This window comes from Ipomoea nil, unplaced genomic scaffold, assembly GCF_001879475.1.
Source record: "Ipomoea nil cultivar Tokyo-kokei standard unplaced genomic scaffold, Asagao_1.1 scaffold1875, whole genome shotgun sequence".
NCBI lineage: Eukaryota > Viridiplantae > Streptophyta > Magnoliopsida > Solanales > Convolvulaceae > Ipomoea > Ipomoea nil.
The window spans coordinates 167341-195022 of record NW_017618303.1 but is presented as its reverse complement, the minus strand read 5'-3'; the positions used below and the strand labels follow the sequence as shown (position 1 = coordinate 195022).

General features: G+C 35.9%; 1 protein-coding gene and 1 long non-coding RNA gene across 2 annotated transcripts; one reads left to right on the top strand and one right to left on the bottom strand.

The window, feature by feature from the left end:
* Positions 1 to 509: 509 nt before the first annotated feature.
* On the bottom strand, positions 510 to 15016 carry LOC109193429. The gene is made up of 3 exons (XR_002056281.1): positions 15006 to 15016; positions 14381 to 14386; positions 510 to 614 (listed from the first exon to the last, which is right to left on the bottom strand). It is a non-coding gene; the product is annotated as an uncharacterized LOC109193429 (long non-coding RNA).
* Positions 10916 to 27682, top strand: LOC109193428 (agamous-like MADS-box protein AGL27). Its single transcript, XM_019344292.1, has 7 exons — positions 10916 to 11310; positions 25318 to 25369; positions 25915 to 25970; positions 26041 to 26134; positions 26721 to 26762; positions 27058 to 27099; positions 27207 to 27682. Exons 1-7 carry the CDS (start codon positions 11126 to 11128, stop codon positions 27321 to 27323), a joined length of 588 nt encoding a protein of 195 aa, XP_019199837.1. The 5' UTR covers positions 10916 to 11125; the 3' UTR covers positions 27324 to 27682.

Genomic DNA, 27682 nt, shown 5'->3' with positions numbered 1-27682 from the left:
ATCGGGGTCTTGGAACCCGCACTTATGTTTAGTTTGTGGTTGTTATTTTGTAGTTTTAGCTGAAGAAACTACTCAGGCATGGGTAGTTGTGGCGGTAGCATTTCCCGTTTTTTGGTTAACGATTCTAGACTTTAGGGGGCGTTTGGTTGGGGTTATATTAGATAACTAGGGTTATATTAGGTTGGTTATATAACATGCCTATGTTTGGTTGGGGTTACACAATATTCCCTTGGAATCCATATCACATCTACGTCAGATTTTTTTTCTTCTTTTGAGGGAATGTGATTCCCTTGTTAATCTTAGGTAATCTTGGATTCTCTCGCCATTTTACAGTATTTACCCTTAACATCAACACACGGCTCCACGCTCGAGTCCTGTCTCAGCGACTTTGCCTTCTTCTTTCTTCTGTCGGATTTCATTATAACGAACTAGAGAGGTAATCACCTTTCATTTTCATTTCCAGATCCATCAACGAATCAATTTTCAGTTTTTTATTTTAAATTCCCTTGCAGAAAGCCAGAAACGCAGACAACCCGCAGTCTTCATCTTCTCCAAGTCTCAATTTAAGATTTTTATCTTCTCAATCTCACAGGTAATACTCACATCTCTTTCATCTTTAGTTTCTTATTTCTTCATAAATTTGAGGATTATGCTAGAATCTCAAAAATATCATTACTATTTTGAAACTAATTTTGGCCAAGGGGGAGGGAGAGGGTTTCTTCATTTTTCAATTTCTTCATTTGATTTCTATAGGAATCTGTTATTTATCTATTGAATGCTCAATAATTACTTTCTATACCTTGTTTATTTATTGGATGTGATATTAGTGCTCCACTTATATCAATATATGTGTAGATAGGGGACATGAGTGTTAGTTGCAGATGATGTAAATCTACCTTATCGAACTAGTTATGGCGATGCTGCAATTTCAATTGCGGTCCCACATCACTTAAGTGTAGAAAATAGGAGGAGTAAAGCTATAGAAGAACTAGTACGCATAGTTATGTAGGGATACGGTTGTATCAAAATATGATTATCAAAATTAATATTCAAAATACAATGCTATATAATTCTATATAGTAATACACCCCCGCTTGCTGTCATTTATATGTTCAACTTCTATATGAAAGCACGCTGACATAAATATAGAAAAAAGCAGTGAAGTTATTGTTAGAAACTGAACTTTTTTTCCTAGGTTAAAAACAATGTGCTTACTTTTCCCTTTGAATCCTCTATTTTGTGCTCTTGGGCATCAAATTATTTCTCCAAATTTGTGCCTAAAGTTTCAAGAGATTTTACTTGTAGATTTGTGATTTACTTGGGGTTAATATATATATATATATATATATATATATATATATATATATATATATATATGAGTTAATTCCACTAGAGGTCCCTCGTCTTAGGTGGCAATTTCAAATTTAGTCCCACACTATCATTTTTGACATTTAACATCCCAGACTATTATACTTTGGACACTTTTAGTCCTTATGATTTTTTTCTATTTTTAGTAAGAGCATTTTAGTCTCTTTATATTTTTCTTTTGTTATTTTTTTTATTTCAACCGGTTTAATTGGTTTAGGACTTTACTAAAAACCAATTAAAAATATGGTTACTAAAAATCAGAGATTACCTAAAGTTCTAAACCAATTAAACCGGTTGAAACCGAAAAAATAACAAAAGAAAAATATGAAGAGACTAAAATGTCCTTACTAAAAATAGAAAAAATTATGAGAAGGACCAAAAGTGTCCAAAAAGTAATAGTCTGGGATGTTAAATGGCAAAACGATAGTCTGGTACTAAATTTGAAATTGCCACCAAAGACAATGGACCTTTGGTGGAATTAACCCTAAAAAAAATTGATGAGGCTGATTTACTAGAAATATTCAATGGTTTTTAAGCTGCATGCTTGTTGCTCCAATTTATATGTTCAACCTGCATGCTTGCTGCTGCAATTTTTGATTTACTTGGGGTTAAGTTGCATGCTTGCTGCTGCAATTTAGATGTTTTTAAGTTGCATGCTTGCTGCTGCAGAAATATTGAAGTTATTATTTGTATTTGATTTTCTTCCAACTATATGTTGCATGATAATGGACCTGCAACAATTAAATTATTTGATTTTTTAATGAAATTATTTGCAGCAATTAAATATTAGTTTAATTTGTTACACATTTCATTCTTATAGGGTGATATGACTCGGTAGGCAAAAGATGAGATTGCAAGCTGCTGTCTTCATTTTGCGCATAAGGATCATGGAAAACATGTTTAATATGCATATGTTTCTTGCAATGACATTAGTACTTAGAAGAAGAAAGTTTAGGAGAACTATGACATATGCCGATCAAACAACATCTAGACATAATATTAGATCTTTGAATTTACAAAAAATGGTCTTTGAAAGTGATATTCAATGTGTTGATAATTGTAGAATGGATAGGAGAGCTTTAGCTAAATTATGTGATTTGCTAAGGACTCGTGGCAACTTGAAAGATAGTAGGAATGCAACAATCAATGAGATGGTTATTTCTTTTCTTCATATAGTTGCACATAATATAATGAATAGAGTACTTAAACGTCAAACAGCTAGATCTGGTGAGACTGTTAGTAAACAATTTCACGCTGTTTTGAACTCTATTTTGATACTACACAACATGCTCCTTCGAAAATCAGAACGATACAGATAATTCAACAGATGAGAGGTGGAAGTGGTTTAAGGTACCCCTATACTCTTTTCAAAAAAAAAAGTAAATTTTTTTTTATCTAATTATAACTAAATCATTTATTAACAAATGTGTATATTTCATTAGGATTTAGGGTTGCTTGGGTGCATTAGATGAAACATTTATAAAAGTCAATGTTGAAACAGTTGACAGACCTAGGTATCGAACCAGAAAAGGTGAAATTGCCACAAATGTCTTAGGTGCTTGCACACTAGACATGCAATTCATCTATGTATTGCCGGGTTGGGAAGGATCTGCAGCAGATGATAGAATTTTGAGGGATGCTATTAGTAGAAGGAATGGTTTAAAGGTTCCTCGTAATAATTTTTTAGAATATAAATATGATAAGATTTTAATTAATGAAAATATTACCTTAGGTATTAATAATTTTCTAAATTGAAATATGTATAGGAAATTACTACTTGTGTGATGCCGGATATACAAATGGGGATGAATTTTTAGCACCATATAGAGGTCAACGGTACCACTTAAATGAATGGAGGCAAGGTTATCAACCTACAACAGCTAAGGAATATTTCAACATGAAACACTCTCAAGCAAGAAATTGCATTGAGAGGTGTTTTGGCATATTAAAGGCTAGATGGCAATCTTAAGAGACAAGTCGTTTTATCAAGTTAAAACTCAATGTAGGATCATTTCTGCTTGCTGCATTCTCCACAATTTCATTAGGTCAGAAATGCCTATTGATCCTATAGAGATTGAAGTTGGTCAAAATGAGCAATAATTTTCAATCTGAAGAAGATGATGAAGACTTGATAATGCATTGTGAAACTAGTCATGATTGGACTGAATGGAGAGACAAGCTTGCACATGAGATGTTTATTACTTGGCAGATTGAAAAACATTGATCTTCTTCTAGAAATACAACTTTTTGTTATTATTTTAGTTGTAATTGAAGAAAAATTACGAACTGAATTTTATTTGATTTGCATTGATGTATTTTTGAGGTATTCTAAACTGAATTTTATTTTGATATGCATTGCTGTATTTTTGAAGTATTCCAAACTGAATTTTATTTGATATTTTGTTTCATTCAATAGTTCTCTTGCTATATTTTGATATGCTAACTACATATGACTAAAGTATGGGTTGTATTCGATTTGTTGTTATTGTTTGGTTTTATTTTTACAGTGATATGGAAAGGAAAAATACTGCAATTAGAATAAGGAATTCTACTACTAAGAGACAATGGACAAAACAAGAAGATGCAGCACTGGTCGATTGCCTTGTCGAAATAGCAAATGACCCCACGTTAAATGGAGAAAATGGATTCAAGACGAGATATTTGTTGCGCCTAGAAAAGATGCTACATCTAAGGTGTCCGGGAACAAATATCAAGGCAACCCCCACATTGAATCTAGGTATAAGCTATTAAGGAAGCATTTCCTTGCCATTCAAGAGATGCTTAACAAAGGTAGTGGATTTGGCTGGAATGATGTTGAGAAATGTGTTACTGTCAGCAAAGATGTCTTTGATGAATGAGTTAAAGTTAAGTGAAATCTAAATCATTTCAATTTACTTACTAAAATTGCTTACGTTGAGAATTGTGGTACAATTGTTGTTAACTAATTTATCTTTCCTTTTTATTTTATTCTAGAGTCACTGCACCCTAATGCAACTAGTTTAAGAAATAAAGAATTTCCTCACCTTGATAGCTTGATGCATGTTTGGGGAAGTGATTATGCAACAGGAACTGCTGCAGAAAATCCCATTGATGCAGTGGAGGAAATGGAGAAAGAAAAAGATGATGAAGTTGATCTTACTGATGGTAATCATGAGGAATGGGAAAAAGAAAGTGGAGAAAAAGAAGTTGATCAAACTGAGTCAACTGTTTGCCCATCTACTAAAATCAATAAAGGCAAAAAACAAGCTAGTAACAGGAAAAGGTCTAGAAGTGAAGAAGGATTGAATGGCTTAGTAGCTGAGATGCATGAGTATGTAGGTGCTTACAAGGAAGCTAATGAGCAAATCAAAGACATAGCAACCTACTTTAAGAAAGAAGATGAGAACACATATAGAAAGAAGAAGATATTTGAAGAAATCATCAAACTACCAGAATTTTCAAGGCAAGAAGTCATAGAAGCTGGTGAGCATATTTTAAAGGATGCACACAAGATTGATACCTTCTTTGCTTTGCCTAATGAGTTTAAGAGGGATTATGTAATGAAGCAGTTGTATGAGGTCAATCCATACACACCAAGCTTTGACTTTCATGGTGGAAACGATGCATAAGAAGTACGATGAAGGTTGTTTGGGTTTTTTTTACTTGATGCATGACTTTGATGGTGGCATTGTTATTTTTGGGAATTGGCTACCATTAGAATTTTGATATTATCTAATGTAAATGGTTTGGAAGTTATGCTTGTTTTGTGAATGAAAAACATGGCTGCCAATTATATTTTTGGTTTAGCATTGGTAGCAATATATGTATAGAAAACATGGGACTATATGAGTCCCTTTTCTGAAACTTACCCCTACTGCAAAAATGGTATTTAGCTGTTAATGAGAATATGTATTTTTTGTGTTGTTAAATTTGATTACAGTTTTTCACTTCAACTTTTTTTTTGTATTTTCTAGTTTTGATTTGTAATAATAGGATCCAGAAATTAGCTATATATATATATATATATATATATATATATATATATATATATATATATATATATATATATATATATATATATATAATCGCACTCAGGTGCGAATGCTTCGCCCATGCGCGAAATAGGAATGAATTCTGTCCGTCCACGTGTCCAGATCTAATGGATGAGAAACACTGATTTTTAAAAAAAAAAAACGTGGTGGCATTTTTGTAAATAATTGAACATCGAAGTGCAAGTAAAATGTATTACAACTGCATGTAAAATGTATTATAGGTGCAAGTAAAAATTTACTCTGAGCATCAATACAAAGTGCACCTATAGTTATAAGTAGTTGCAACTATAGTTCTAAGTAGTTGCAACTATAGTTCTAAGTAGTTGCACACATAGTTATAAGTAGTTGCACCTAGGTGCATGAATGTTTGCGGGTGATTTTCTGGGGTATTACTACCTGCTGAACTCAGATCAATGAATGTTAACAAGGCAAAATTACATGCACTTATAGGTGAAAGTAGGTGCACATATAGTTATAAGTAGTTGCACCTATTGTTATAAATAGTTGCACCTATTGTTATAAGCACACCCAGGTGCATGAATGTTTGCGGGAAGTGAATACTAACAAGGCAAAATTACTTGCACTTATAGGTGAAAGTAGGTGCACTTGTAAGTGATTTTACTTGCACTTCGATGTTCAATTATTTATGAAAATGCCACCGCTTTTTTTTTTTAAATTATTAAACCTGGACACATGTCGCGCGCTGATTCGTTCGCATATTCCTTCCTGGGCACTTATTCGCACCTGAGTGCATCCCTATATATGTATATATGATCAACTTTGCTTAAATTGTAGATTTTTTTCTTTGATTTAATGTAGTATAAATCGCTAATGTACTTTTGAATTTTATTTCATATTTTCTTTTCAGGAATTTTGATGCAGTATTTGTGAGAAATGCAAGACATTTTTGTCCATTATTTCATCATCAATGCAGTCTGAATTAGTTGTTTCTGCTCTAGTATCATCAAATCAGTTTGGCACATTTTCTTGTTTGTAAGGTGATTTGCAATATGATGGTATTAAGGTAAAATAACCATTATAACATAATCAATAATTCATCAACCAAACATGTTTATATTACATAGCCCTGTTTTTACCAAATACATAAATCTAACATTCTCACTAATTTAACATTCCCAGTAATCTAACATCCCTAACAATCTAACATTCCCTAAGGTAATCTGACATTCCGTGAATCAAACGACCCTTTAATCCTAAGTTTGATAGAATCCTTTGGCTTATTCTACTACGTAGGCTTGTAACCTAACTAAGTTCTAGTGTTAGAAAATGAAGGTGTTACAATGTTGCAGGTGTAGACAGTGAGTGCATAACGACCCAACCTATCTGATCTAAAATCAACCATTAGAATCTGTTTCTTTTGACACATCCCTTGAAGTGTCTAATCAACCCTCACTACAAGGTTTGAGAAGATCAAACAAGTAGATAAATGTTCATACTTGGCATATTATGATTGCGAAAATAACAAAACTTCTTCTCATAGCTTGTCCACAATTTTGTCTGTTCACAAGTTATCACCTAGCTACCAAGCCTTTGTCATGAATATCAGTTGCACTAAAGAGCCTTAGTGTGTGTTTGGAAACCCGAAAAATGATTTATAGAAATCATTTTTCGGGTTTCTGGTGTTTGGTTAGGCAAGGAAAAGAGAAGTCAACGAAAAATAACACATGGTCAATGGTAAATAACTCAACTTTTACGAAAAATGACTTCCCTTTTCTTGGGGGGGGGGGGGGGGGAGTAATTTTTCGTCGTTCTCTCCTCTGGCCAAAAGCTCACATCCATAAACATCAAACTCCACCAATAAATCGCCAAATCTAACAGATCTAGACGAAAACCTGGAGTTGGAAGAAGTCTCCTCACTGGTTTCCGATGCGGAAACTAGTGCCTCCGATTTCCGCATTGGAAACCAGTGCCTCCGGTTTTCGCATCGAAAACCAGAGAACTGGTTTCTGCAGCCGGAAACCAGAGAAATGGTTTCTGCAGCTGGAAATCAAAGTCAGTAGTTTTCGGCTGCTGAAACCAGAAAACATAACAAATCTGATTTTGGTTCAAAAAAAAAAAAAGAAGAAACAAATCTTTTTTTTGGTTCTTTAAAAAAATAATAATATGATTTTTGGGCATTAGATATGACTGAGCAAATTGGAGTATTTAAGTTGAGTATTTCATTTTCCTGTTCATTTTCTGAAAAATGAACCAAACACACAAAGATTGTCTTCTGTTGTGCAGCCAAACACCAGTAAAAGAAAATATTTTTAGGAAAATGACTCATTTTTCAGAAAACATTTTTCAAAAGTTATTTTCCTGCTTTCCAAACGGACCTTAAGACTTATAATGAGGCGATACAACATGATTGTTGGAAGCAGGCCATGACAATTGAGATTGAGGTTTTGCAAGTAAAAAAGGCTTGGGAACTTACTAGATTACCCCTACGAAACAAACTATTAGTTGTAAGTGGGTTTACAAAGTTAAGCACAAGGCATATGGGATCATTGAGAGGTATAAGGCAAGGCTTGTATCCAAAGGATACACTGAAACACCTGACCTGGATTATCTAGATACATTTAGTCTAGTAGCTAAAGTCACAACAATCGGGACTCTCCTAGTTGTTGTTGCTGGAATGGGATGGAGCACCAATTGGATGTTAATAATGTTTTTCTCCATGGAGATCTCAATGAAGAAGTATATATGTTAATAACGTTTTTCTTCATGGGGATCCCGAAGTTTGGGATGGTTTGTAGGTTAATTAAGTCCCTTCATGGCCTTAAACAAACTAGTAGACAATGGAATGTCAAGTTGACTGCAGAGCTACTTAAGCTTGGGTTTAAACAGACAATTGAAAATTCTTCATTGTTCATAAGGGGAACAAGTGATACATTCAATGCTCTTTTGGTATATTTGGATGATGTGGTGTTGGTTAGTCCGGATAAGTTACAAATTCAATAGTAAGGAACACTTCCATGTTTATCATATCAAAGATTTAGGTCTACTCATCACTCTTTTTTTTTTGGTCATTGAGGTTGCTAGAAATAAGGAAGGGGTCACTGTTAACCAAGGAAAATATGCTCTGAATTTATTAGATAGTGCAGGTTTCTTACATAACAAACTAGTTCAATATCTTATGGTTGCTTCTATAAAATTGAGTAAAGCAAGTGACACTGTCTTAGCAAATACCACTCAGTACAGATAATTGGTGGGTAAGCTATTGTACCTCAGCATTACAAGGCCGAATATAAGTTTTGCTACACAATAATTGTCACGATTTCTATATTGCTCTACAAATGTACATTTACAGGTTGTTGCACATAGAGTACTGAGATACATCAAAGCCGCTCAAGTCGGGGCTTGTTATTTCATGCACACAACTAGCTCCAAATGAAGGGTATCGCGTACTGATTCGAATTATGCTACATATCTAGATGCCCGAAGATCTTTATTTGGTTTCCGTATTTTCTTGGGTTCGGCTTTGGTTTCCTAGAAGTCTAAGAAGTAGGTGAATTGTCTCGCTCCTCATCAAAAGTTGAATATAAGGCTCTTGCTACAGCAACATGCGAAATAAAATAGTTGTATTATTTGCTTGAAGCTTTAGAGGTTGTTGATTCCTTGACTGTCTTGTTTACTGACAGTAAATCAGTTATAACAATCGTAGAAAATCTTATGTTCCATGAGCAAACGAAACACATAGAATTGGATTGTCAAATTGTAAGGAAAAAATTATAGAAAGGGGTGTTGTAGCTATTGTATGTTCTCATAGTTAACCAGCTAGTTGATGTACTTATCAAGGATCAAGCCCCATGCTCCAACCACCTTCAATGGTTTCATATTCAAGCTTAGTCTACATGATATGTACACTGTAGCTCGTGGGAGGATATTAGAAGTCATGCCAACACAGCATGACAACTCACCAGATTAGTTAGGCTAGTAGGGCATACGAGATACGCAAGCCCCACTTGCATGTTTAGTCTGTATACATACGTAGACTATGAGAATTTTTTTTAAAATTATTTTTTTTTTTTGACAAGAAACGCATTTGGCAAATGAATTTTGCCTATTTTTGTTCAACTTTAAAAGCTTCTTATTTTTGTCATTTATTATTATTATTTTTTATTGGAATAAAGTTCAAATTGACCACTGAACGTAACCTAAAAATGAAATTAGGCCATTGAACGAAAAAAAAAAGAGGTGCAATTAGACCACTGAACACTCCAAATGTATGCAATTTCACTTGATAGCAGGTTACTGTCTATTTTAGCAGGTTACTGTCTATTTTAGCAGGTTACATGCTTACGTGGTAGCTGAGTTGACATTTTTAATAATTTCTAATAATAAATTTAATTTTTTTTAAAAAAAAAACTGTTACCCCGTCGTTTTATTATTTTTATTTTTTTATTTAATTTTTTTTTTATTTTTTAAAAATTTATTAAAAAATATTTAAAAATTATTAAAAATGTCAACTCAGCTGCCACATAAACAAGTAACCGGTTAAAATTGATAGTAACCTGCTATCCGGTGAAATTACATACATTTGGAACCCGGTGAAATTACATACATTTGGAATGTTCAGTGGCCTAACTACACGTTTTTTGAGTGTTTAGTGGCCTAATTACACTTTTTTTCGTTCAAACCTCATTTCTTTTGTTTAGTGGCCTAATTATACTTTTTTTCGTTCAAACCTCATTTCTTTTTTATTTTTTGCCAATTTCTATCATTCTTCCAAAAGGCTGAACCTCAACCCACTTTTTTTCGTTCAAACCTCATTTCTTTTTTATTTTTTGCCTATTTCTATCATTCTTCCAAAAGGCTGAACCTCAACCCTAAGGGCCAACTCAACTGAACATGAACCACAGAGGCTAGACTAGGCTGAACCTCAACTCTAAGGGCCGACTCAACTGAACATGAACCACAGAGGCTAGACTGTGCTCACCCCAACCCTAAGGGCCGACTCAACTGAACATGAACCACAGAGGCTAGACTGTGCTCACCCCAACCCTAAGGGCATGATGACTCAAAGAGCTCCCCTCACTTTGAGTCCCCAACCCTAAGGGCATGATGACTCAAAGAGCCCCCCTCACTTTGAGTGGGCCCACACTGCCGCTGGTGAGACTCGATCCCTGGTCATTCTTCCAAAATTTTACCTCTATAACCAGTTGAGCTACCCATGCGGACACCTATTTCTATCATTAACCCGATGAAAAGAGGAGGTAAAAAAAGGAAAAGGAATGATAATCAATACGGAAAAAAAGCTTTTCAGAAAAAGAATAAAGCATAAATGAGATGGTGACGTAATAATCCTTTAATTGAATGAAGAGACAGCGCTAGGAGAAATACTCAAAATTAGTAATTTTTCCTCCTTCAAGCCCAGAAGAAGAAAAGTCTAAATATGGGAGAAGAAAAGTCTAAATATGCCATTTCCAGCTGTACGTGTCCCGTTATGTAGCCACATTTGCGGTAACACGTTGTCCGTTCCGTTTTATCCCACGTGTCAGCCCGCGTTTTGGGAACAGAAACGCGAAGTAGTTATCGCCTACCGCCTTTTGTTTAAGAGATTTTACCTTCTCTTTCTGATTGGACGGCAAATTACCCCTGGGGATAGGGGGTGGAGTGCGAAGAGTCAGTGGTTTGTGATGACTTTATGAATCCCGTTTTAATGGCGATAATGATGCACTTTAGCTCCCCGGACTCATCGGAATTCTAGGGCTTTTCTCGATCCAATGGGGCGGAGGAAGGTAGAGATAAAGCGAATCGAAGACAAGAGTAGCCGGCAAGTCACCTTCTCCAAGCGCCGGAACGGACTGATAAAGAAGGCCAAGGAACTCTCCGTTCTGTGCGACGTCGACGTCGCCGTCGTCATCTTCTCCAGCAGCGGCAAGCTCTACGACTTCTCCAGCACTAACAGGTCCGTTTCTCATACTCCTCCTCCAGATTATATTCAAAATCGCTATTATTGCATTTCGCAGATCTTGCCGTATGGCGGTTTCTCTTTCCGTAAACGCCTCTTTACGTTCTGTTTGCTTTAATTATTTCGGTTTTCGAGGTAGAATTTTGTGTTTATCGCTGGCTCAATAATGTTGACTGAGTGTCGTATCATTCTGCAGAACTTTTTCTTTTTTGTCGTTTCATGACTAAATGCATTCGTGCTTGCACTATTTCTTAGTGTTTATCCTCATACTATTCGAGTAAAGGGTTTGTCGTAACCCAAATTGGTATTGGTATACTGGGCGCCGATATTTCTGTGGTTGCACTTGCATGCGATAACTCTAGAGGAGCATGCAAGCATGTGCTATAGATGAATTGTAATTATAGCCAATTCAAGGACACAGCTCAGGCCTCAGTGGCTCAATTCACATAAAATTAGAAGAATACTTAAATTCATTTATAGGCCGGAATCTTACTAGCTTGCATAAGTTAGATGACTATAAACTTATATATGGAGGATATCATTTTGGTTGGTTATGAACACCTAAAATCACAATTTAGCTCTTATGTTTTATATATCCCTTCTATTAATTTATACCTGATTTTTTCTTCACATAGGATTTTCATAACTTGGACCAAATGCTTTCAATTTAGTCAATTTGCCTCTTAGAAATCCTTCAATTATATATATCCAATTTATTGCACTAGTAAAAAAATATCCAATAACATCCCTATAATGATAAAGTAAGAAAGCAAAAAAGACAAACATCAAATGACATAACAATCTGTATATCGCTAATCAGCTCGATCCCCTTTGTCACATACTAAAACCCTAGTACCCGAATAGAATTAGATAATTAATGGTAAGGTGATTGATTCGTCAAGAAGAAAGCTTCTAAACTCTACCCTAGTTTGAATCTTAGGAAAGTTCACTACTCTTGTGAATTACTCAACAAGTCTATTGTGTAGATAGACTTGACTAGCTTCGTCATAGAATACTTTTATAGACTACTCCCATTAAGAGGTTATGCATAATCTTTACACAATTTTGACTTTTGTAATTAAAGCCCACCTAGGACCAAATATGATTTCCTTAGAGTTTCACACGCTATTCATAGATTTGACACCTTTTGTCATGAAAATTTTATTTACTTATATATTTTATGAACATTGAAATTTTAACCATAAATCAAAATTAAAAAAGGAAACATTATAGGGGACAAAATTAAAAGATATTCACAAATGACCTTATTGGTATTTGTTGGATGTATAAAGAATTGTAGAAAGAATACCAATTTTTATATTGTAATCATATGCAACCAATTACTTTTTTGATAAGAGATTCAACTAGGACTAGATACCAGATAAAATTGGATCCAAAAGTAATAACAATACAAGAGATCAGATAAACCAACATGGCTATTGCTATCATCTTGAATAGTGGATAGTTGTTTAAGCTATTTTTATAGATCAAGGTGCCTTAGGCGAATCTTATTAGTTATCGAAACCTTAAAGCAACAAAATGATCATGATCGAAGGCTTCTCACCTCGATTTTACAAAGAGCAACTATCTATACAAATGGATTGACTTGAGTGAATAACACATAGAGTGTGCCTTTATGTGTGTTTTCATATGTACATGAAACCAACACTATTTTTAAGAAATTTAGGGTTAAAATTACTTCATATTTAAACAAGAAACCCATGGTATTGAAGTGTTTGGTGATTGATGACGTTCATAGTTCATAAATCACTTCACTTTAGGTGTGGGTGTTTCTTGCTACGTCATATGCCCATGACTTCGTCTAGAATTATAGAGTTTATCTTTGACCCAAGACTTAGTCTAGAATTATGTTTCTTTATTACTTTTGACAAAATTTTCAAAACTTGCTACTTGTTCCACATACATTATCTTCATTGTAACCCAATATTAGTAATGGATAACCATTTCATTCTTCCATCTCCACATTTCTATATGGTGACAACTATTTTCAAACTCTTATTGTATTGCTCCTACACTACTTTAGCAAGGTTGGAATTAGGCATCAAACTCAACATTTTAGAAACACAATCACAAAATAAACAAGTAAACAACAAAGCGCGTTAATCTTGGCTAGATTTTGGGCACACTCACCTATTATATCACAAATAAGTGCAAATCCTCACTTTTTTTGCTCACTATTGCACATTGTTGTCCTTTGTTTCATAAGTCACATGAATGCCAAAATTTGATTTAGCAACCTTATTTGTCCTATTTTCTAGTAGTCACTACTAGACTTGTCAATGTCTTCCAAAGTTGCAAACCCATATGTTGATCTCATAGAAATGTTTCTAGACTTTTCCAACCCCCATACAATCTCATCTTGCTAAGTTGTATCCTCATAGAAAATCATTGCAAAAAATCTATCTTCAATGTCAATAAATAAAGAGTTGGTTACTCAATTATCCGCACCCCAACCAACATTCGCAATTCAGTAATGGGTTATGTTCTTATCATATCCTTTGGCTATATTTCTTGAACCAGATATTGCTAAAGAGGTTTATCTGCAACTCAAAACTCAATCGAAAATTTTGTTTCTTTACCACTCTTAACAAAATTTCCAAAACTTGCTATTTGTTTCAAGTTATCTTTCTGTACAACCCAATATTCGTAGAGGATAACCATTTCATTCTTTTATCTCCAAATTCGCTATCCATATGGTGCCACCGAACTTAGCACTCCAACCCCTATGTTACTGCCCTTGCACTATTGTAGCAAGGTTTGAAGTAAACTAGGCATCGAACTTGTGAAGAATAAAAGGATTTTATTGTATACTTTGAAAACAACTGTATAGATATCTACTATTTATATATAAATATACTATTAACCTAATGGGCCTATTCTTAAAAGGGCTTAGGGTTTCAACAATCCCCCTCAAGCTGTAGAGTATAAATTATATGCTCTATGCTTGTTACAAATATACCCAATTTTAAGGAATTCTAAGAGATTTTGTCAGATCAGTTAACTGATCAACAGAATTGACAAAGCTAGGTTTAATACTCCCTGACACAATCTTCTCTCTAATGAAGTGGCAATCGGCCTTGATGTGTTTGGTCCTCTCATGATAAATTGAATTTGAGGCGATGTGTAGAGCTGCTTGGTTGTCACATATCAGTGTCATTTGAGAAACATTGTCACATTGCAACTCTTGTAGTAAGTGTTTCAGAGACATGAGTTCACACTTGGCAAGAGTCATGGCCTGATATTCAGTTTCAGCACTGGACATGACAACAACTTGTTTCTTACTTTTTCCAAGATATAAGATTACCATCAATGAGCACACAATAACCTGAAGTTAAGGTCTGTTAAATAGACATTCAGCCTAATCGACATCAGAATACCCAACAACCTGAGCATGTCTTCTATCTTCGTATAGTAAGCTTTGCCTTGGTGCTCTCTTGATATATCTTAGAACCCGAACAACAGCGTCGTCCCAATGAGTATTACAAGGGTTCTCAAGAAACTGGCTCAAGACACCAATTACAAAAGAGACACCTGGTCGTGTAATTGTGAGATAATTCAAATTTTTTCAATTAATCTCATGTATGGTTCTCAGTCAGGCAATGGCTCCCCAATTCTTGTAAAAGTTTAACATTCAGATCTATTGGTAACTACAGGTCTACAATCCAACATACCATTTTCTTCTAAAATATATGAGACATATTTTCTTTGAGAAATAATTATATCATTGCTAGACTGTGCCACTTCAATTTCGAGAAAGCCCAAATCCTTGATCTAGAATCGATTGAAGAAATACTCTTTCAATTTAGATAACACCGATAATCCTTTTGGAGTTGGGAATAACCCAAGAAAACACACTTGACAACTTTAGGGGCTAACTTCAAACGCCCAAGTCATGTCATGAACAAAACAAATACACTCAAAAACTCGAGGTAGAAGAGGGAAAAGACCAACCCCAGGATACACAATTGAATATGGGGTATCATTGTTTAGTACTAAGGATGGCATGCTATTTATCAAGTAACATGCAGTAATAACATCAGCCAAAAAATTCTGAGGAACATGAGAGTCTAGTAACATAGTGCGAGTAATTTCAATTAAATGTCGATTTTTACGCTCAGTCACCCCATTCTGGTGAGGTGTGTAAACATACGACGGTTGGTGTAACATACCCCAAGAGGTCATATAGGACTGAAAGGGATTAGAGGGATATTCTTTAACATTGTCATTACGCAGAACACGAGTGAGTTTACCAAATTGAGTTTGTATTTCAGCACAAAAATTTTAAAAAATCTGGAATAACTCAGAACAATCTTTCATAAGGAACACCCAAGAACACCTCGAATAATCATCCAAAGTGACAAAGTAATGAAATCCAAAGTAAAAATTGACACGACATGGATTCTAAACATCAGTATGAACTAAATTAAAAAGAGATGCAGCCCGATTATTGCCTCTTCGTGACTGTTTCCCAAAGTGACATGACTCACAGTCTAATGACTCTATAGACAGACATGGAACCATCCGTCAAAGTTTGGAGATACTATGGTGGCCCAAACGACTAGGAGAAGCATGTGAGAATATGTGGAAACACAGGCAGCAAGACAACAAAGGTAATAGAGACCTTGTGACTCAATCCCAATGTTGATCATCTTCCCCATACTACGATCTTGCACAACAGTTGAATCAGCACAAAAGGTTATGGGGCAATTGATGGTACGAGTGACTTCACTCACAGAGATAAGGTTAAAAGGACTATTGGGAACATATAAAATTGATTCTAAAGGAAAAGATGACATAGGAAAAGCCTGCCAACACCGGCAACGGGTGTTTGATAACCATTAGCTAAGGTAACCATGTGCAAAGTTTTAGACTTTGTGACATTAGTCATAAGAGATAGATTACTAAAAATATGATTTGAGGCCCCTATGTCTAGAATCCAAGTACTTGTGGTACTAGCTTGAGAGAGAGAGACAACAAAAATGAGCTACTAACGATGAGAGATGAAGCCCTAATATTATTCAAAAGGAAAGGGAAAATTGGCTCAAGAGATGGTCGACCAGCGTTGACGTCGACTTGCAGAAATGAGGGAATTGAAAACACAGTCAAATGCGTCTCCTCAAGAGGATTCCAAAGGTGGAGCAGCGTCTTGATCGTAGATCTAAGGAGGAAGATTTGGCCGGAAAATAGTTGAGACTTTCGCTGACGGTGGTGGAGCGTGTGGAACTGAACGGAGACGGGAGAGCCTGTGCAGTTCCCAACAAGTGTCTAATTTTCTTTCTGCAACCCGATTTTGAGATGTAGTGTTAACACAGGATGATTAGTGTAAAAGACCATGTTCAAGGATGATTATCAATATATCACTTTGCAAGGTACGCAGAAGAATATTACATTGTGTTCTAATCTCAGCAAAAAAAAAACACGAAAATGAGAGAACAATTTAGAGTACTAGTTATGAAATATTACCAAGTCGTGCGAGAATAATCATCAACAAACGTAACAAAGTATTGAAACCTAGATTTAGATATAAGATGACATAGACCCCAAACATCGGGTGAACCAACTCAAATGGACCACATAATTCAAATTACATATTAAGGTTGAGAGTTATATTTCAACTAGAACTTGATTCCTCTAACACTCTCCTCAAGCTGAAGCATAAATATCTAATGTGCCTAGCTTATTACATAAATATACATATATATATATATATATATATATATATATATATATATATATATGAAATTCAACTCCTGTTAAGCCCTTTCAGCTAATTGATCAGCACTACCAATGTGCACAATCAGTCCTTGTTGAACTTTCTCTTGTATAAAATAACAATCAACCTCAATATAGTTCGTTCGCTCATGAAAAATTGGATTGTTCATAATATGTATAGTAGCATGATTATCACACCACAACTGCATAGGTAACTTTACCTTTGCACCTATAACTTTCATAACATTATGCACCAAAATTATTTTACTAGTCATATGAGCCATAGCTCTATACTCTGACTCCGCACTTGATCGTGCCACAATGCTGCTTCTCATTCTTCCACGAGACTAAGAAGTTTCTTCCCACAAACACGCAATATCCTGTTGTAAACCTCCTGTCATCAGGCGACCCAGCCAAATCTGCATCGAAATATGCCTCAACATATGTGTCTATGATTATTTTAAAGAACTCCTTTCCCAGATGCTCCCTTCAAATATTTCACAATGCGAATAGCTGCTTCCGAATGAGTTCGTGTATGTGAACTCATGAATGGACTCACCACACTTACTAGAAACGTAATATCTAGACAAATAATTGTGAGCTAGTTCAGCACACTTCCCATGGGCGTATTGCACGATTTTGACCCAAGTAATTCAGTATTATTGAGAACGTCCAACACATATTTTCTCTATAAAAGAAGTATGCACTTCTTTGAGCGAGCAATTTCAGTACTCAAGAAATATTTCAGTACTCCCAAATCCTTAGTATGAAACTCAGTTCTGAGGAAGGACTTAAAGAGCACCAATTTCCCTTTCATCACTACCTGTGATTATGATGTCATCCACATATGCTATCAACATAACACATCCACAGTCAATACGTTTATAAAAGACAGTATGATTGCATGCACTTCTCTGCATTCCAAATTCCACAACTGCATTGCTAAACTTCCCAAACCACGCACGCAGGGACTGTCTCATACCGTTTAAAGATTTTTCAACTTACACACTCTTCCGAATTCCCCCTAAGCAACAAGCCCTGGTGGTTGCTCCATATATACTTCCTCAAGTAAATCACCATGCAAAAAGGCATTTTTTCACCAAATAAACTTCATCAAGTAAATCATCATATAAACTTTCTCAAGTATATGCGTACCAAAGTCAATTTAGCCACTGGGAAAAAAGTCTTGATATGATCTATACCATATATCTGTGCATACCCCTTAGCCATCAAGCGTGCTTTTGATAGCACCCAAAAGGATTTATAGTTTACTCACACAGAAAAAGGAAGGATGCAAATCAGACAAATCAGAATATACGAGGAAAGGCTTAACTCGAGGGATTTGACGAAAATAAATTAAAGGCTCGCAACAATCATCTCCTTTTCTATAATTGTTTATTGTTTATTTTCTAGCACTATAAATTAGAATTTCTAGATGAGTAAATCATCAGATCTTTTACTGTTGAAAGGCTTAGGAGAGAATACCTTGAGTTGTGGAGTAGCTCTCTGTCTCACACTTCATACGGAGAAACCACCACCCTATAAATACAAGCTAGAGAGCATATGGTATGGAAACAAGTGTTTATATATCTTGAAACCTTAATCTCCAGACTTCTTAATATGTAGACTTCCTAATATGTAGGATTCCATATTCAATATTCTATAACACTCCCCTCAAGTTGGGCAAAGTTGGATCATAGTTCTTAATCATGTCTACTCAGGTCCCAGTTAGGGCCTTTGTGAATAGACCTGCGAGTTGTTTTTCGGTCTTTACAAACTCAGTGGAGATTAACTCCTGTTGTACCTTCTCACGAACAAAATGATAGTCAATCTCTATGTGTTTAATTCGTTTATGAAATATCGGGTTTGATGCAATATGTAGAGCAGCTTGGTGATCACACCACAACTTTGTAGGAATCGGAGCTTTGAAACTATACTCATTCAAACGATTGTTTATCCACATCACTTCACACATTGATTGTGCCATCGCTCTATATTCAGACTCTGCACTCGAATAAGAAGCCACGTTTTGTTTCTTATTCTTCCACGAAACCAGATTACCTCCAAAAAAAGCCACAATATCCAGTTGTTGATCTACAATCCTCTTTGGATCTTGCCCAATCAACATCAGTAAAGCACTCAATCTTGGTGTGACCATGATTCTTATACAAAATTCCATGTCTTGGGCTCCCTTCAAGTAACTCAAGATGTGTTCTACAGGTTCCCAGTGATGTACTGGCTCAAAACACTAACTAGGTATGCAATATCTGGACGAGTAGCTGTCAAGTAGTTTAGCTTCCCAACTAATCTCCTATACCTCTCCAGACCTTCAAACGGCTCCCCCTCTTTTGACAATTGCATGTTCGGTATCATGAGAATATTGCATAGTTTAGTACTTAGTTTTCTATTTCAAAGAGTAAGTCAAGTACATATTTTCGTTGAGACAGTAATATGCCTATTTTATTTCTCAAAACTTCAATACCAAAGAAGTACTTCAATGGTCCCAAATCTTTTGTTTGAAATTGACTATGAAGAAATGACCTTAAGAGACGAAATTCCTTTAGTGTCACTTCCTGTAATGACAATGTCATCCATATAGACCACTAACTAGATGATGCCTTTTTTGAACCACTTATAAAACATTGAGTGATCCGATTTACCTCTCACCATTCCAAAGCTCTCAACGGCTTGACTAAATTTTTCAAAGCACGCACATGGACTTTGTTTCAGCCTATACAACGGTTGCTGAAGTCGGCATACTTTGTCGACGAGAATACACCTGTAAGAACATGAGGAGTAAGAACAGGAGGAGTAGGGACAGAGATAGGAATAGAGGACGTGACCGTATACATCAAGATATTAACCCCTCCCCCTGACAAATAGCATCTGGAGATGAAGGAAAGAAAGGAACATCCTCATGAAAAGTAACATCAACGCACACAAAGTATCTACCAAGCTCATGAAAGTAACACATGTACCCCTTTTGCATACGAGAATAACCAAGAAATACACATTTCAAAGACTTTGGATCTAATTTGGTGATATTAGGACGGACATCCCGAACAAAGTATACGCAACCAAATATACGTGGGTTAATATGGAACAAAGGTTTTGATGGATACAGAATATGGTAAGGTGTTTTGCCATCCAAAATCACGGAGGGCATGTGATTGATCAGGACATAGGCTGTGGAAACAGCGTCAGCCCAAATCAAGCAGATGCTGATTTTTATGCTCAACCACCCCATTTTGGGAAGGTGTGTCGACACTAAGATAATAGATGTAGCATACCTACCTTTCTCATGCATATAAGAGGCAAAGGGATACAAGAAATATTCTTTAGCATTGTCACTGCGTAAAATTTTGACATGAATACCAAATTGAGTTTCAACTTCAGCACAAAACTCATGAAACCACGTCTGTGTCGTTGGATCTAGTCTTGGATGATGATCGTCCGATTACTCTCCGGAAAGGTAATGCATTTGTGCTTATCTTATATCCTCTTTTGTGTCATATGATCGGATGTCATCTGACTCGTGTTCTTTCATTGCTTTCCTTGATTCTATTTCAATTTATAAAAATGTTAAGGAAGCCTTGTCCCATCCTGGGTGGGGAGATGCCAAGATTGAAGAGATGAATTCTTTGGATCACAATGGTACTTGGGAGTTGGTCGTTATGACTGCAAGTGAAAGGCTAATTGGTTGTAAATGAGTGTTTATCGTCAATTTTAATTCTGATGGGTCTGTTGCGCGATTGAAAACCCGTCTTGTGGCTAAGAGATGTGCCCAAACTTATGGGGTTGATTATTCTGACACTTTTTCTCCCGTGGTTAAGCTTACTTCTATCAGGTTATTGATTTCGATCGCTGTCATTCATGATTGGCCTCTACATTAGCTTGATATCAAGAATGCCTTTTCGCATGGAGATCTTCATGAAGAGGCGTATATGGAGTAACCTCCTGGGTTTGTTGCTCAGGGGGAGTCTGAGAAAGAAGCCTTCGGCGATTGTTGTACGAGCTGAAACAAAGTCCACGTGCGTGGTTTGGAAAATTTAGCCAAGCCGTTGAGAGCTTTGGCATGGTGAAAGGTAAATCGGATCACTCAATGTTTTACAAGTGGTCCAGAACAGGCATTATCGGGTTAGAAGTCTACGTGGATGACATTTTCATTATAAGAAGTGACACTGAAGGGATTTCAGAATTACTAAGAATCGTTGACCTAGCTATGACAAACTCAGTAGGAAGACCTGCCAAAAAACTCATAATAGCCAACCTAGATGGGCGGTGACTAAAGCGGAGCGATAACTCTAATACCATGTTGATAGGCTTAGGAGAGAATTCCTTAGAGTTGTGGAGTAGCTTTCTGTCTCACACTTCATACGGAGAAAACACCACCTTATAAATACAAACAAGAGGGCATATGGTAGGGAAACAAGTTTCCATATATCTTGAAGCCCTAATCTCCAGGCTTCCTAATATGTAGGATTCCATATTCAATATTCTATAATATTTACCCTTAGTCTTTAAGCTCTAAGTAGCAGGATAAGAGCCTATAGCTCTTGTTGGAGAAAGTCTTGTGACTTCCTCTACTTTTTAAAAAAAAAAAAATTTCCGGTCAATAAAAACATACCTCCTTAATTCTTTTCTCTAACAAATTGATTTGACTTGCCGCTGAATGACGAACACACGAATGGATTGAGTGGTTAGCTAGAGTGGAGCAGTACTTTGCCATTCATTACACCCGAGAGGATTTGAAGGTCTCAACAGCTTTTGTTAGTATGGAGGGTCAGCTCTACATTGGTTCTAATGGCTACAACAACAACCCACTCTTACGTGGACTCAATTCACACACGACCTTTTGAAAGAATTTAGTGAAAAATTGCCTGGGCTACCGTTTGAACAACTCACCGCTCTTTGTCAAACAGACTTGGTGGATGAATTCATCGCTGCATTTCGAACTCGAATTGCCCAAATTCCCGGACTTGTTCTTCACATTCAATTAGGACTTTTTCTCAATGGCTTGAAACCTGCAATTCGGATGTGACTCCAACCGAGTGATATGACTAACCTCCCAACAGCAATGCGGCTCGCTTGCGCTGCAGAATGAGAAATTGAATTTCTCTCCCCAAAATGCAGCGCTCCAGATAATTCCTTCACATAATGAGTCTACCTGGTCCAATGGGCTTGGGAAGAATTACCAAACCAATTCTTTTTTGAATTATTCACAGCCCAAACCCATTCCAACCCAGTCTCAATTCTCTGGTAGCGAACAAACATCTTCCTTCTCCTCCCAAAGACAACCCGCGTTTCCTGCTATGCAGTTTTCAGTGTGTAATTCCAGCACGTTAACATCACGAGCTCTAGCATGACATTATTCTAGCAAAGAGTATTTGGACATGCGCGCCAAAGGACTTCATGTATGCCCAAATAAATCCTTGCAAACTCTAATTGCAACAATGGATGACAATGACGAAACGAGCCTGGTGTAACTAACCAAATCAAAATCAGACAATATAAGGTAGTTTTTCCACTCTAGCCTTGTCTGACAAGGCTGTTTCATTGGCGGGTGACGATGATATGCACCAAAAAGGATGGATAGTTTACTCACGCAGAAAAAGGAAGGATGCAAATTAAGCAAATCATAATATACAAGGGAAGGCTTAACTCAAGGGATTTGACAAAAATAAATCAAAGGCATGATCATCTCAACAATCATCTCCTTTTCTATAATTATTTATTTCCTAGCACTATAAATTAGAGTCTCTAGATGAGAGTAAAGTCCACAATCATTCGTGTGTTTGTCTCAACAATCATTCGTGTGTTTGTCGTTCTGCGGCAAGTCGGACCAATATGTTAGAGTAAAGAAATAGGAAATGGGAAAGAAAGAGGAAATGCTTTTATTGAATGTGCAAGAAGAAAAAGGGTTATCATTAAGACACCCTCTATCAAGAGTTTCATGCACTTGTCCAGCTGCTACAACTATAATAAAGCTTTAGAATAGATGATTAGATGCCCTCCTCTCTTGAGGAGTGTTAGACATTATATGATAGGTTATATTTAGCATGATTTTAGGGATTTTGTGTATATTCTTAGAGATTTATTTTCGATTCTTACCTTAGTTAGTATGTATATTCTTGTATAAATAGGTGTGTATTATTTCTCATATTTCAATCAAAATATTACACCTATTTATACAAGAATATACATACTAACTAAGGTAAGGGCTGAAAATAAATCTTTTAAGAATATACACAGAAACTCTAAGATCATGCGGAATATAATCCTACCATATTATGTCTAACAAGGAGGTTACAATTTATAATGTAATGCAGTAAATAAATATAGTAAAAGGAAAGGATTGAGAAACTGATTTATCTCTGTTAGATTCCATGATTTAGGCTTCTCCCCTGATCTGTGCATAAGCTGCCTGATTTGTCCAGACTTCTCGATTTCCCTTCTAATGTTGATTCCCCTTTTTGCATGTGTAAACCACCCATTCCTTTGGGTGCGTATCAAAGAACCATTTCTTTCTTCCATCTCCATCCGCCATATGGTATCAACAAACTTAGGACTCGAGCCCCTATCATACTGCCCCTACACTACTCTAGCAACATTAAAAGTAACTTAGGTATCAAACTCAACATTTTAGAAGCATAACCACAGAACAAGTCGACAATAAAGTGCATTAATCTTAACTAGCTTTTGGGTTCGTGCATGTAACATGATCCACATCAACCACATCCTCAATGACTCTTAGACAACATGCACAATCACATATTAGTTTCGCTCTTTACTTGCTCACCATTGCACCCTTATTTTTTATATGCTTTACTAGTTAACATTAGAGTTGTCAGCTCCCCTGATCTCACAAGTCCCTAGACTTTTCTATACCCCATACAATCTCATCTTACTCCATTGTATCCTCACATAAAACCATGACAAATTTTCTATCTTCAAGAAAGGAAGCAGGCAAACAATATTACCTCTTCTTTGTCAGTATAAATTTTTGGAGAATTTATTCTCGGTGGTGTCTTTGGCCACCAAGAAGAGTTGAAGGAAAGGTGTTGCTGTCTTCTCTTTTGTTTGTCCCCTTTCTTGTTAGAGGAGAAGTGGTGTGTTTCATATCTTTCGGATTTTGCTCATGAGAGCTTATGGTTGAGTTTCTTGGTGATGAGGAACTGTTGGATGATAGTATATTGTGGTAGCTTTGGAGTTTCAAAAAAGCATGTGGTGGCTATACAGGAGGTAGAGAGATTTTGATGGGAGGGAGAGTAATGTGGGTGGTTTTCTGGAGAGAAGAGGACATTTGGAATTTATATGATGGTGACAAAGGCTTGGTTTCTACTACAACACTAGAGAGAAGTTGGCAATATGGATAAATGGTGAGGGCATTGATGATCTATATTGCAACAGGAACTTGGTGACGGCAGCGATATTATATATTTTAAATTTGTTTTGGATTAGATTAGATTATGTTGTTGGAGCTTCCATTGAGATACTTTAATTGTTTCAATGTAAATGTAATCTGATATGTGTAGTAAAATTTTCAATCATTATTTTGCTCAAAAAAAAAAAAAAAAGCTTGTCCTAGAAATTATAAAATAGCTCTAGATTGATAATTTGATCTCTAGGTTCAAGGTTTCAAGGCTATTCTCTTCTTCAAGCATATCCTATTTTCTTGTTCATGTTTTAGTCCTTGATAATCTATTGGAACTTTTCTTGTTTCCATCAATTTCTTTTTCATGAACATGCATGCTCTTATTGCTACTGCAGCAAAGTTTTGTTGCTGAAATTGCCATTCTGTATGTTTTTCCTAACAAATTCTATATATGCTTGTCATACTGCCTGTAGAAGTATTAAGTAAATAGTACACTTGTTCATTTTGTTGGAATTTTTCTGTGTTGTGCTTAAAGCTTGAAGCACAAGGGAACCAGTGAACTTTAACAACTGTGGATGTTTCTTCCCTATTAAGTGTAGAGAGGATCATAAAATGGAGACTCAAACCTTTCTCATGGCCTATGCACAAAATACACACAAATTATTGATTTTGTGCTGTGCTGAACTTTTTTTTCCATACCCTATATGTGGGTTTTGTTAGGCCCATCATGCTAGGACAATGCATTAATTTACATTAGAATAAAGGATTGTAAGTTTCAACTGTATGTCTTTAGTATATATGTAAAAGTTTTAGATCTATCAATTTATTTTATTTATATGGGGCATATGTTGTTATGTTCCCTCTGATGTTTTATCTAAACCATTTCAATGTTTTAGTTTGACAGGGGTCCTACAAAGATACAACAGCCATGTAGAAACAGAGGAAAAGGTATCTATCTTTTAAACCCAGAAACCAGTTTCACTGATTTTGTGTTTAGATGTGCTCTTTTTCTTTTCTTTCCCCCTTAGAAAAGCAATAACATCTTGAAGTATCCAAGCTCATGGCTTATTGGCAATATGTACAGGTTTACTACTAATCTTTTCATGACAGTCAAATTGTCCTTTCTTGAATCAATTATTATGTACACTCATCATTAATATGGAATAACAAGTAATTGCTGAAAGTTTCTCATATTTACAGAACCTGTATGTTGTTAATTGACAGGAATTATAAATCAATTCATCCTAGGACAGTGCTAACAAAATAACATGTTAAATCTCTTGAAAGCTAGAGCAGGGGCAGGGGTATATTATATGAATTGCTGTTTTTCTTTTGTTTAAATTTGTTGGTCAAAGTGAAAAAAAAAATTTGCAAAGTGGTCAGTAGTTATCCAACAGACTTTTGCTGACATTTTTTGCACCAAGTAATGTCCTGTGCCATAAACACTTTTTGGAGTTCTAATAAAGCTAATAAGCCTCTATTTCTGGAAACAGCAATCTAATTACTCGCGTTACATGACAATTGGAGAACTGGTACAGACACTGGAAAGGTATCAAGACCATACTCCTAATTAAAATTTTGAAATTTTTTGGTAGACTACAAATCTCCTGTTTGCACAGTGACATTGAGGAACCTGACCAGCTTAGTGTGACTGATCTTGTCCATTTGGAGCAGCAGATTGGGAGTGCACTTCTAGAAACAAGATCTAGGAAGGTCTGTATTTCTCTTTTCTTTTTTATTTATTTGTTGGTTTTTTGAACTGGTGAATATATATTATTTTTTAGTATCTTACCTACACCTGTTGTGCTTCCTACTAGTCACAATTACTGCAGATTATACACGTAAAACCTAACATGCTACTTCTTGGTTTTTATCTGCTTTATATCTCGTTGATTGCTAAAGATTCAGCTGACTGCTAGATTTAGGTCTAGACACATAAAATGATTATATGTCATTTTAAAGAGCTATGCATAGAAAAGTTCATGGTTGTATGCCATTTAGTGAATTGTGAATGGTGAATTGCAGATTAAAGATTGATAGCTAAATTGCCACTTTTCTAATAATGCCTGCTTCTTCCTAAAATAATTCCTATTGTTTATTTATTTTTTTACATTTGAAGATTAAAATTCAAGCCTCTATGGATTTTAGTAAGCATTTCTTCCCATCTTTTGTCTGGGTTTCTTGTTCTCAAATAGTTATCTATAATATTTTTCTATTGCCACTCCCTTGCCTAGTGCTGCTACCTTTGCATTGCATTATGCATTACAAAAATTTATGCAATAATGTCAATTCTATGCAGAATTGTTTGCTGATGGAATCTATCGCGCATCTACATGAAAAGGTATGTGCCTACTACCCCCCCTCGCAAATTTACATTCTAGCTAGAACTTAGTTACCTGCATATACCTATTTGGCACTTTGGTGCAGTTATAAAACTCCAGTCTCAATGGATGGATCATCTGGTGGGCTGCTGGGCTTCATTCTACCCATAGTAACCAGTGCAAGAGCTCATATATGATCGATCCCCTAAATTCGTTGTTTGTGACCGTGACCCTAGAGGTGGCTCTTATATGCAGCACGCACATTTTGATATCCAAATGTTCCCTAACGTCAATCTTAAACGTTTTTTTGGACAGGAGAAGATGTTGGAAGACGAAAAAAGGCGTCTTGAGGAGCAAGTAAATAAAACCATCCACTTGAAAACTTGCATTTCTTTGTGTACAAAGAAACATTAAGGACGGCTTAGGTAATTGAGTTTAAACTAAGTGTGCACTATGTGTTGCAGATAAGTGGAATTAAGAAGGATAGGGAGGAAGTGAATGAGATGGGTGTGGATTTCACCAGCCTGGCGACGGTTGTTGGTACACAGCAGCAAGCAGCAGCAACCCTCAATTTACTTTGAATCAATCCTGCACTGTATGCTGCCCGGCCGCTTGGAGAAGCTAAATAGAATAAAATTAAATCATGTTTTCTATTATTCCTAATCATCCCATTCGAGAGTAATAAGAACCTTAATTAGCTTGTTATTACTTTCTGCCTCTGCTCTAGCTCCTTACTGCGAGCTACCTAAAAATGTCAATACTTGTGTGTGTGATTGTGTGAGACTCTGATTCAATATGTCAGTGTTTTAATTTATTTGATGTTGTCTGTAGTTCTCCTGGCCCAGAACTTGTAATATATAGGGGTCCTTTGGCTGCAATATAATTTGATGTTGGAGACTTTTTCATTGTATTATGATATATAGTGCATTTGCTATGTGCT